The sequence below is a fragment of the Pelophylax lessonae genome (assembly GCF_965119305.1).
Source record: "Pelophylax lessonae genome assembly, chromosome: 1".
Taxonomy (NCBI): domain Eukaryota; kingdom Metazoa; phylum Chordata; class Amphibia; order Anura; family Ranidae; genus Pelophylax; species Pelophylax lessonae.
The window spans coordinates 474,651,128-474,664,610 of NC_138768.1; the positions used below are offsets into that span (position 1 = coordinate 474,651,128).

The 13,483-nt window shown below is 42.3% G+C and overlaps 1 protein-coding gene across 1 annotated transcript in view; it reads left to right on the plus strand.

Annotated features, from left to right (window-relative positions):
• GRIN3B (glutamate ionotropic receptor NMDA type subunit 3B) overlaps positions 1 to 13,483 on the plus strand; it is a 151,315-nt gene that overhangs the window by 91,078 nt on the left and 46,754 nt on the right. Inside the window, exon 5 of the mRNA XM_082262220.1 lies at positions 1,165 to 1,280. Coding sequence (XP_082118346.1) covers positions 1,165 to 1,280 — 116 coding nt within the window. The remainder of the gene's footprint in view (positions 1 to 1,164; positions 1,281 to 13,483) is intronic.

Genomic DNA, 13,483 nt, shown 5'->3' on the forward strand with positions numbered 1-13,483 from the left:
CATAGCGTGGTACTGTACACACAATTACATGAAACAGAGACAAAGTTGTGCACTCACATGTAAAATGTCAATAATGATCATATATCCCATGCAAAAACAAAAATCAGAAGAAGGAACCACAAATCCCAGCAGACAGACACCACTCCGTTGATGAATATAAAGATGTAGGGCACCCGTGGATAGATCACCAAAACATCCCAAAAGGCCGCTTACCAAATGTATATGGTCACCCAATTTAATGGATGGACCTCAGCCAGCTTAATTATCAACAGGGGGACCCGCTTGGTGTAGTTCAATGTAGCATATATGAAGGCATTCAGTGTATGAGCTCTGACGTCACGTGGTAGAATGGATGGTTGAGTTGGATGACCACCTACATCTGGTAAGTAGTCTTTGGGATTTACCCTTGAGTGTTTCCATCTATTAACGGAATAGCATTCATATGCTGAGACTTGTGGTTCTTCTTATCAACATTCCATTCACATAGGATTTATTTTGCACATTCACTGGGACTGTCCAAGTGGACTTATAGGGACTTATATTTCATATTATTTATTAATTTATTTATTTATTCATATCAATTTTTTTTTTTTTTTTTTGAGTATCACGTTGACTTTATTTGTTACCATCTATTTACACTACCAAATGGGTTAAGCGCTACACATATTTATATACAGTGTTAGATGATTGGCATTACTTGCACATGTTGAAAAATTGAAGAAAGTTAAATTGGCTAAAATGATGACAAATCACATCTTTTTTTCTCTCCAGCCTTCCCTCTCTTTAGGGAATTTCAAGTTCCTTTCATATTCACATATACTGTATAAAACGAGTGTGATTATATTTATTTCCAGGGAAAAGGAAGATCTGTAAGTGATCAGATCACATTATCATCCGATCTCTATCTAATGTCTATGGTTAGCTTGACTTCCATACTGAAAAAGAAAAAACTTATACAACACTAATGTGTTTTTAGACACAAATTGGAAAATGTTGGTATCTATGGCAGTGGATTCATTTTAGAATCAAAAGCTTTTCATATACAATTGAGAGGTATTAAAATGTGGAGACATTTAAGTAAAGCTATACTGTGGATAACATGTATTAACCAATACAAACTGAATATCATCCGAATAAAAATGAAATTTGGTATTGTTGTTTCAGAATAGACCCCCCGATCCTTAATGCTTTTATCATGGATAAAGCTTTGCTGGATTACGAGGTATCAATAGATTCAGACTGCAAACTGCTGACTGTGGGGAAACCTTTTGCAATAGAAGGTAATTCAGAGTGGAATTTTAGGTCTTAAACACTATTTATCAGGGTCATATTAATAGGTAGGCCACACCCAACGACATATATGCATGTCTACACATTTAAGGCCAAAATCAGAAAAGTCAGCACTAACCTACAGTCAGTATATGTCCCTTGTGATGATGTTTTTTCTATTATGTGAAGTCTTCCTCCGTCCACACCCCCCCCCCCCTGCAATCTTCCAGTGTGGAAGGGGTTAATACAACTAAGGGGCTGTCACAGGCTCTTTTCAAAAGAGCCCTTTCTGACAAGCTTCTATATTCATAGAAACCATACTACAGCTCCTATAAATGAAACAGAAACAATCATCCGCCCGTCCTCCATTCTTAGATACTGTTTCATTCATAAAAGCTGGTATGGAAAAGAGTGGGCATAGTTGGGTTGTCTTAACAAGAAGATGGCTAATTTTTCTGCTTTTATTTTGGTTGCACTTAGGCTTTAATGTACATTTAAAGGATACGTTCACCTTTCATAACATGTTACATGTTATACCCATATACAGTGTGTAACATGTAAGATGTTATGAACGGACCAGCCCCCGCATCCCCTCGATCCCACACTCCGACCTAGCAGCGATCTTCTCCACCCGCTGTCACAATTTAAACAAACCTCTGTGAATGGAAAAAAAACTGCAAGTCCCGACAGCCTTTGCAGAGGTTGGCTTGTAATTTTCAGTGAACCACCACGGAGCTCTCAGCCTGGATTGGCCCTATGCTATCACTGGTTGATCTTTAGCTCTCCGGTGCATTTGTTCTGTGAAACCTTGCATCTGTTGTTTCCTGTTACCTACTCAGCTTGCCCCTGGACCTGTCTTTTGCCTGCCCCCTGCTTTGAACATCATAAAACTATCCATCTAGCTAGACTACTGCCTGCAAGAACAGCGTTCCAAACACCCACTCCTTCCAGCCAACCTGGGTACTACCAAAGGTTTTTGGACCTGCTACTTCTGCTTTCATTCTTCAAACTACCAGCATCTCTGAAGGAGAACCAATGTAAATCTGATTTCTTCAACCTGCTCTAACCCCTGAAGAAAGGGCACATCAACGACATAGCAACCTCTGTCTATACTGTGGGGCTACAGGCCACTTTCTATGCAACTGCCCTGTCTGACCAAGTAAGTCCATTCTGCTATATTCTACGTACCTCCAGTTATCTGGGACTTTATCTACTCATTGTGAAAAAGGAAAATAACTGCGCTAAAGGTGAATAAACAAAATTGTAGCGGCAACTTCAAGTGCGACCACACCCTAAAAACAATATATATATAAATAAGTCGCGCTTAGTGATATAGAACAATTCAATGTCCAAAACATAAAGTCCCAATATGTAAAAGTGAGTATATTGAAGAGTGATATGAAATATTGTGATCAGCACTGTAGCAATCCAGAGTCTCTTAGGTAATAGGCTTACCAGATAGGCAATCAATAAATGCGGAGATTCAAATGCAGGGCTGACTTGATTGTAGAAAATCGTGTGTTTAGACGCTCAAAAATTGGTGTCATGAAATCATAGAAAAAAAGAAAACGCCATAGCATAATACCGTACCGTAATACCGTAACACTAAGTGTTATTATTATACACCTTAAAAGTGCACCACATGAAGGTGTATATATCCGTCACCAATTGTGAAACTGCTTACCAGAAATATGTATAAGGACATAAATGACAATCCCAGTGTAGTAGGAGAATCAAGGAAGGAAAGAGAACCACCACCGATTTAATAGCCTCTTACCAAATTGAGAATAAAAACGGCAGAGATAAGAAGTATCCCAAACACACCAGGAACGCCAACAATGAAACTCTGAGCCCCTTACCAGACTAAGATAGTATATCGCTCAGGATAGGGGATCTGGCCAAATACGCTCCTCCAGCATACAGCACTAATAGCAGGTAATCTCGTGCACCTGAGTCAGGTTAGAGGATGTTCCCAGCAGGTCAGACAAGGCCAATCCCAAATAAAAGGAAACGCCAATAGTGTAAAATCGTAACAACTAGTTTAATGGGTTAAAAAGAAATGCACTTACATTCCAAAAGAAAACACGAAGCATGTAAAGCCGCCGGCCGGACGGCAAAGCACATCCGCTCACTCGGAACGCTTCCAGGGATGACGTCAGCACGCCGTGACCTAACGACGTTTCGTCCTACAAGACGTTTTCAAAGGTGCGGACGGCGTGCTGACGCCATCTCTTATGCACCGCTCAACCGGATATCCGGTAATGAGCGAAACTAATTCCGCCATGTTGCAAGAGGGAATATACAGAATCCATTGGACTCTATAACAATATCACAATGGGAGATAGTACTAGTGTGATAAGCAAAGCCTATACCGTACATTACATACGGGATAAACACCCACACATACTATATCCCTAAAATGTAAAAATAGTATATATTTTATACATTGTATTCAATGGCTTCTAATGCAGTGGGCTCCATCTAATGGCTAAATGGAGGAAGCACAGTGAGTGTCAGACAAACAACACTCACGCAATGGACGAAACCCAATACATTCTGATAACCAAGTATAACACAATTAAATAATGTTACAAACAATTTCTTTTTTCTAAAACAAATACATAAAAAACAATATATAAAAAAAGAATTAAATCTCATTATATATCAAATCCACAGAGATAGAATTACCATTGTTACTAATTTTCTATCGGCATACTAAGCCAACTATGAGGAGTCCAACCTGTAGATTATGACCTCCCATCCTCTCTGATGGTGTGTACCATAAACTGCAAACTAAGGTTACAAACAGATATACGACCTTCAAGTATATAAATAGTATTCAAGCAGATGAGTTGTCACACCATCAATTAATCATATCATTGAATTCAGTGTAATAGATATAATTGTTCTATGATTATGTATTGCAGAAATAGATCACTATATCAAAAATCCAACAAATATATAACGGGAACTAAAATTCATATGTTGGAATCCAACAAATGAGTATAAAATGGCAGAGCACAGGACTAGCTAAACATTGTCTATAAATGCATTTATAGACAATGTTGGAATCCAACAAATGGGTACATAGTGGCCGAGCACAGGACTAGCTAGGCATTGTCTATAAATGCATTTATTTCCACATCGACATTTAGGCCATAAGGCACATAAGTTTTAACTCAATGTATCCATGCCATCTCAAGCCTGGAGATGCCCCTTACTAGAGGTTCACCTCTCCAGTATGGCACGAATCTATCAATGCCTAAAAATAGGGTATGTCTAGGGTCTTTATTGTGGAACGCAGCATAATGTTTGGAGACTGAATGGTTAGCAAAGCCTTTTCTAATATTTGCCACATGCTCATTCAGTCTCACATTTAGGGGGCGCTTAGTCCTCCCAATATATTGATGTCCACACGGACACTGGAGTAAATAAACCACCCCAGTGGTCGTGCAGGATATAAAGGGTACTATATTATGTCTCCTCCCTGTACTGCGGGAGACAAATTCCTGCACCCTTCTCCATTTATTGGAGTTCAAACTACAAATTTGACATCTGTTGCACCTATAGTATCCTGTAAGATGCTGTAAAAAACTTGGCTTCGGAGCAGGAGGTTCCAAGATGTTCGGGGAGACTTTATCTCTCAAAGATGGAACACCTCTAAAGACAACCCTCGGTTTAGCTGGCAAGTTGTCCCGAAGGACAGAATCATTGTTGAGAATATGCCAATGGCGTCCTATAAGGTTTTTTATTTTCATATGTTGGCTAGAGAAAGTTGTGACAAAAGGTAAACTAAAGGAACCAGCTTGGTCAGATGTTATCTCTCCGTTGATCTAACTTCAGACAAAGCTTGTTGAAGGAAATCTTTGTTATAACCTTTATCAAGGAACCTAGTGGTCAAGATCTGTGCTTGTGTCTCAAAGTCTAGGGGATCAGAGCAATTCCGTCTAATGCGTAGATATTGTCCCATGGGAATAGCCCGCAACCAAGGGGCATGGTGGCAAATATCGACAGGAATATAAGAATTCCTGTCGGTTGGCTTAAAAAAGGTGGAAGTAACAAACTGGCCATCCCTAATAGATATGTTTAAATCCAAAAAGTTAATACTTATTTGGCTACATTCGTAATTAAGGTGTATACCCCTATTGTTGGAGTTGAGTTCCTCCAAAAACAAAATCAAATCACCATGTGTGCCATTCCATAGGAGGAGGACGTCATCTATATATCTAGCCCACAGCAGAATCTGCGGTCTACGGTGAGCATAGATGACGTCCTCCTCTTACTGGGCCATAAACAGGTTGGCCAGAGACGGTGCATATTTGGCCCCCATGGCCACACCGGTGATCTGACGAAAAAATTGACCATTATACCAAAAGTAATTGTGTTGAGTCGCGTAGTTAAGCAACTCCATAATAAAGGAAATTTGGACTTCTGGTAAACAAGAATCTCGAACCAAAAACATGTTGACGGCATTGAGGCCAACCTCGTGTGGTATTACCGTGTAAAGGGAGGAAACATCTGCTGTGACTAGCCACATATGATCCGTGGGTGTTAATCCAGACAGCAGATTAATAACATGTCTGGTGTCCTTGATGAACGATGGGGTGGCCTGAACCAGTGGTTGTAGATAAGAGTCTATATATTTCCCCACCCGGGACGTCACAGAGTCAATGCCACTGACTATGGGACCACCCTGGGGGGAAACTAGACTCTTATGAAATTTAGGGAGGTAATAAATTACAGGTGTGGGGGGGGCACTTATGTATCAAAAATGCCCTCTCCTTGTTGTTAAGGATACTAGAATTATAACCTCTCTCTACAATCCCTTGTAGGGTCCTTTTATACGAGGCCTTGGGATCATTGGGTAACAAGGTGTAAGTGTGCTTATCACCCAAATTCCGCTGCATTTCTGCCTCGTAATCCTTCCTATCAAGTACAGCAATGCCGCCCCCCTTGTCCGCCGGCCTAATGACCAAATCCTTATTTGCACACAGGGAATCAAGTCCCTTTTGTAGGTCAGCGGACAAGGAGGTCTTGTGCACATGAATGTTATCCAAATCCCTCAGCATAACATCTCTGAATACTCTTATAGATGGTGCCAGAGTACCTGGAGGATTAAATAACGATGCGTTAGCAAGTCCAGAGTGATGAAACTCAGTGCTAACAACACGGTTATCTTTAATGGGGTTACTCAAAACATACCTCTTAATGTTTACCTTCTGGACAAATTTATGAATGTCCATATACGTCTGGAATTTGTCCAGACATTTAGGAGGGGCACATTTAAGACCTTTATCCAAAATCAATTTTTCTGAATCAGTTAATTCCACCTTAATTAAATGAAATATCCCTGCACCTGCTAGCTTTTTGCTTTTTTTGAATTGAGAGCGCCTGCCTCCTCTGGTTCCTCTTGTGGGTCGGCCGGGTGTTTTACCCCTTGCGTGGCCTACTACTCATACCATTCTCCCCATCTTGTTACAGGTGGCTGGAAGGGAGATCAAGCTGGGGCCAGTCATTGATTCTGGAGCCTGCAGTTGTTTTTTGGACATTGCCCTCACAAAGGAGTTACGCATCCCCCTTAACTTGAAAAAACAGAGACTTAACGTACATCTAGCTAACAGCACTTTCCCTAGTTCAGGACCCGTTACCCAGGAAACCATCCCTATCCTGGCAACTACCAATTCCTGCCATCAGGAATTCCTGCATTTTGATGTTATTAGGTCTCCTATGTTTCTAGCCATCCTGGGAATACCCTGGTTGCAGGCATATAACCTGAAAATTGACTGGTTCAAGGGGGAAAATACCTTTGCATCGAACTACTGCCTCCAGCATTGCTGCATTTCGAAACCCGTTGACCTTCCTAAATGCCTTTTCATCCAATCAGTACCCAATGCCAATCAATTTGTTCCACTGATTTAACATGACTTTCTCGACGTTTTGGATAGGAAAAAGGCCAATGTATTACCACCCCATCAATCTTACGACTGCCCAATTGAACTTCTTCCAGGGGCAGAAATATCCTTCGGACAGATCTTCCCGCTAACTGAACCTGGAAGCCCTCCAGCAGTACCATTCACTCGGACCCTGCGTTGATTACAGACAGCTTAATAAAATTACAATCAAGATTTGTCATCCACTTCTTCTTGTTCCTGAACTGTTTCAAAGGTTCCGAACAGCCCGAGTGTTTACAAAACTGGACTTACGGGGGCCTATAATTTAGTCCGCATCAGGGAATGAGATGAATGGAAGGCCACCTTCTGGACACGTTTGGACACTTTGAGTATATTGGTTAATATCAATGAAAAAATGGGCGCTGGCAATGGTACTTTGAGTATATTGTGATGCCATTCGGACTAGGTCATGTGCCTGCCACATTCCAACACTTCGTAAATAACATTTTCAGAGAATACTCTGACGTCTTCTTAATTGTACAATGAAGAGAGATAACACCGCTCAGGCTAGTCAAAGTCCACGATTCAAGGTGGGTGCTGAACCTCGGCTCGCCACTAGGAGAAGCATAAAAGAAGAAAATGGTTGCACACCACCGCGGAATCCAATGAAGAAAAGTTCATTTATTCACATAAGTGGTACAAGGTACAGCAGGGTAGGACAGTAGACGCGTTTCACACGACTGCTACATGCTTGTTCACTCTTCCTAATTGTATACCTAGATGATATCTTGATCTTTTCAGCCTTCTACATTGAGTGTAGAGAAATTTTCTCGGGCCGCATATAAAATATATACTATAGTTAAGGTATATAAGTAATTAAACGGTGCTGCGCCCTTCCTCTTCCTGAGCTGCCGCACCCCCCCCCCCCAGCACTAATTTAACACAACTAGTGGATGGTCCCCTCCGAGGCAGCCTCTGCCTACACTTAGTTGGAAGCTGCCGTGGCCGTGCCCCTGACTAAACTTCCTTCCTCCCAAGCAAATAAAAAATAAATAGTCTGGGGGCAGTGGGCCGCAGGATGGACATGCCTGTCTTAGAGGTTGATGCCTCTGAAATTGCAACAGGTGCGGGGACCGTGATGTGCAGTGGGGACTGAGGACACTGATGTAAGAATAGGTTCAGATCTGTGCATTTGGTGCATATGTTACGGGTAGGTCAACCCATTCATTTCAGGAAGAAAGAAGTCCCTTACCCTTTTTTTCTAATTCACACTGCATCAAGCCACATGGTGCTGAAGCAACATGCGGCTTGGGGCATACAAAAATGCGCCACAGGTGCCGACATGAGATTCAGGCCTCTGCTGGAAGAAAATTTTACTGACTGGACCTCTGTGAATTTAAATTCAATACCCCGGCTCTACACTATGTTCAGGGAATGGGGGGGAGGGTACAGATGTAGAATTAGCCAGTGGAAAGCAAGTTTCAGAGGGCAGAAATGGGGGCATTAGCTGTAGGGTGTTCGGAGCTCCTATACCCAGGGTGGGTATGGGGAAAAATCAAGAGAGCAGCCTAAAAACATCAAACGAGGATATATGTAACCGGTCAAAATTAAGAGGTTTGTATACCAATGCCAGAAGCCTGGCCAACAAGATGGGAGAGCTGGAGCTGCTGATGTATGAAGAGGACTTAGATTTTGTGGGGATAACTGAGACTTGGTTTGACAGCTCCCATGACTGGATGGCGACCATTCAGGGGTATTCCCTTTATCGCAGAGATAGAGAGGGTAAAAAAGGGGGAGGGGTATGTCTGTATATTAAGAACAGTGCACAGGTAAATATGAGGGATGATATTAATAATGGAGCTATGGACGAAGCAGAATCCCTATGGGTAGAGCTTCAAAGGGAAGGCACGGTGGGGAAGGTAATATTGGGCGTATGCTATAGGCCCCCCAACCTGAGGGAGGAGGGGGAGGCGGACCTCATTTTACAGATAGGATTGGCAGCAAGGATGGGAAATGTCATTATAATGGGGGACTTTAATTATCCAGATAAAGACTGGGCAGAAGGAACTGCACACTCAGCCAAGGCTAAGCAGTTCCTAAATGTTTTGCAGGACAATTTCATGGGTCAGATGGTGAATGCACCGACAAGAAAAAATGCAGTACTTGACCTACTGATTACCAACAATACAGACCTGCTCATGGATATAGAAATACGGGACAACTTAGGAAACAGTGACCATAGGTCAATAAGTTTCAGTATTAATTACAGTTATAGGAAGCAGAGGGGTAATATAAGGAAAATGAATTTCAAAAGAGCCAATTTCCCAAAACTGCGCTTGCTGCTAGAAAATATCAATTGGGATAGAACCCTGGGAACAAAGAACACGGAGGAAAAATGGGAGTGCTTCAAGAGCATACTTAACAAGGGGATTGACCAGTGCATTCCAAAGGGAAATAAATTTAAAAGAGCAAAACTAAACCCTGGGTGGCTAAACTCCAACATAAAAATGCATATTAGTGCTAAAGAAAAGGCCTTCAAAAAATACAAGACCGAGGGGTCATTGGCAGCATTTAAGCATTACAAAGAGTGTAATAAGAAATGTAAAGATGAAATCAGGGCGGCTAAAATAGAACACGAGAGACATATAGCGGAGGAGAGTAAAAAGAACCCCAAGAAGTTCTTTAAGTATATAAACAGTAAGAAAGCGAGGCCAGAACACATTGGCCCCATAAAAGATGACAAAGGAAATATGGCCACTGAGGACAGAGAAAAGGCGGAAGTGTTAAATCATTTCTTTTCTTCAGTCTTCACAAAAGAATCGGGGGGGCTACACGAACCCAGCTTGTAAGGCCGAACTAAACAACACACCTCAGGAAATGCCGCCATGGCTAACAGAAGATAGACTTAGAACTAAACTAGAGAAACCTAACATAAATAAATCACCGGGACCGGATGGCTTGCACCCGAGGGTTCTTAAAGAGCTCAGCCAGGTGATTGCCAGACCATTATTCTTGATCTTTAAGGATAGTTTACAGACGGGTATGGTGCCAGCTGATTGGAAAAAAGCCAACGTGGTACCAATATTTAAAAAGGGGCCGAGATGTATCCCGGGGAACTATAGGCCGGTCAGCCTAACATCGGTAGTATGCAAGATTTTGGAGGGGATGTTAAGGGACTACATACAGGACTTTAGTAATGAAAACTATTATTAGTAGCAATCAGCGTGGATTTATGAAAAATCGTTCTTGCCAAACCAATCTATTAACCTTCTACGATGAAGTAAGCTGCCACCTAGATAAAGGAAAGCCTGTGGATGTGGTGTATCTGGACTTTGCAAAGGCCTTTGACACCGTTCCCCACAAACGCTTACTGTACAAACTAAGGAAGGTAGGTATGGACCATAAGGTTAGTACCTGGATAGAGAACTGGCTCCAGGGGAGAGTTCAGAGGGTGGTGATTAATGGGGAGTACTCGGATTGGGCGGGTGTGGAAAGTGGGGTCCCCCAGGGTTCTGTCCTGGGACCAATCCTGTTTAATTTATTCATAAATGATCTAGAGGAGGGGATATCTAGTACAATCTCAGTATTTGCAGATGATACTAAACTAAGCATGCCATTATCTTCTAAGCAGGATGTGGAAACCTTACAAGCGGACCTGAACAAAATAACGGGGTGGGCAACATGGCAGATGAGGTTTAATGTTGAAAAATGTAAAGTAATGCACTTGGGGGCCAAAAACCAGAAAGCAAGCTACTCACTAGGGGGGGAGCCTCTGGGTGAGTCTAGGATGGAAAAAGACTTGGGGGTACTGGTAGACAACAGGCTTGGCAGTGGCATGCAATGCCAAGCCGCTGCAAGTAAAGCCAACAGAATACTGGGATGTATAAAAAAGGGGATTCACTCCAGAAATAAAGAGATTATTCTCCCACTCTACAAGACTCTGTTCCGGCCACATCTGGAGTATGCTGTCCAGTTCTGGGCACTGGTCCTCAGGAAGGATGTGCTGGAACTGGAGAGAGTCCAGAGAAGGGCAACAAAAATAATTAGGGGAATGGAGGACATCAGCTATGAGGAAAGACTACAAGCACTGAACTTATTCTCTCTGGAGAAGAGACGACTGAGGGGGGATATGATATCAATGTACAAATACTGTACTGGCGACCCTAGCATAAGGAACAAACTATTCAGAGAAAGGAGATACAATAAGACACGTGGCCACTCACTAAAACTAGAGGAAAGGCGGTTTAACCTTAAAATGCGTAAGGGGTTCTTCACTGTAAGAGCGGTAAGGATGTGGAATTCTCTTCCACAAGCAGTCGTATCAGCAGGGAGCATTGATAGTTTCAAAAAACTATTAGATGGGCACCTTAGAGACCACAACATACAGGGGTATACAATGTACGGTTAAAAGCAAACACATACACATCATAGGTTGAACTGGATGGACTGGTGTCTTTTTTCAACCTCACCAACTATGTAACTATGTAACTATGTAACCCATACATAGCTCTCTGAGGACGCAGGATGGAGAATCATGGCCCAAGAACAAATTCTTCATACCTCAGGAAGTTCTCAAGACCTTCCGTGACCATTAGCTGGCTGGAGATTTTGCAGTCTGTAGGACAATCAAATGAATCCAATGGTCTTTGTGGTGGCCTAACGTTATATAGTTACATAGTTTGTGAGGTTGAAAAAAGACATCAGTCCATCTAGTTCAACCTATGATGTGTGTGTGTGTGTTTGCTGTTAACCGTACATTGAATACCCCTGTATGTTGTGGTCTTTAAGGTGCCCATCTAATCGTTTTTTTGAAACTATCGATGCTCCCCGCTGATACGACAGCTTGTGGAAGAGAATTCCACATCCTTACTGCTCTAACAGTGAAGAACCCCTTACGTATTTTAAGGTTGAACCGTTTCTTCTCTAGTTTTAGTGAGTGGCCACGTGTCTTATTATATTCCCTTTCTCTAAAAAGTTTGTTCCTTACGCAAGGGTCATCACCAGTACAGTATTTGTACATTGACATTATATCTCCCCTCAATCACCTCTTCTCCAGAGAGAATAAGTTCAGTGCTTGTAGTCTTTCCTCATAGCCAATGCCCTCCATTACCCTAATTATCTTTGTTTCCCTTCTCTGCACTCTATCCAGTTCCAGCACATCCTTCCTGAGGACCGGGGCCCAGAACTGGACAGCATACTCTAGATGTGGCCGAACCAGAGTCTTATAGAGTGGGAGAATAATCTCTTTATTTCTGGAGTGAATCCCCTTTTTTTTACATGCCAGTACAGTATTCTGTTGGCTTTGCTTGCAGCGGCTTGGCATTGCATGCCACTGCCAAGCCTTTTGTCCACCAGTAACACCAGGTCCTTTTCCATCCTAGACTCACCCAGAGGTTTCCCCCCCAGTGAGTAGCTTACTTTCTTGTTTCTGATGCCCAAGTGCATTACTTTACATTTTTCAACATTAAACCTCATCTGCCATGTAGTTGCCCACCCCATTATTTTGTTCAGGTCCGCTTGTAAGGTTTTCACATCCTGCATAGAAGATATTGGCATGCTTAGTTTAGTATCATCCGCAAATACTGAGATTGTACTAGCTATCCCCTCCTCTAGATGATTTATGAATAAATTAAACAGGATTGGTCCCAGGACAGAACCTTGGGGGACCCCACTTTCCACACCCTCCCAATCCGAGTACTCCCCATTTATCACCATCCTCTGGACTCTCCCTTGGAGCCAGTTCTCTATCCAGGTACTCACCCTATGGTCCATACCTACATTCCTTAGTTTGTACAGTAAGCGTTTGTGGGGAACGGTGTCAAATGCCTTTGCAAAGTCCAGATACACCACATCCACAGGCTTACCTTTATCTAGGTGGCAGCTCACTTCATCGTAGAAGGTTAATAGATTGGTTTGGCAAGAACAATTTTTCATGAATCCATGCTGATTACTACTAATAATAACGTTTTCATTACTCATTACTGAAGTCTTGCATGTGGTCCCTTAACATCCCCTCCAAAATCTTGCAGACTACAGATGTTAGGCTGACCGGCCTATAGTTACCCGGGATATATCTCTGCCCTTTTTTAAATATTGGTACCACGTTGGCTTTTTTCCAATCAGCTGGCACCATACCCATCTGTAAACTATCCTTAAAGATCAAGAATAATGGTCTGGCAATCACCTGGCTGAGCTCTTTAAGAACCCTCGGGTGCAAGCCATCCGGTCCCGGTGATTTATTTATGTTAAGTTTCTCTAGTTTAGTTCTAAGTCTATCCTCTGTTAGCCATGGGGGTACTTCCTGAGGTGTATTATTTAGCTTA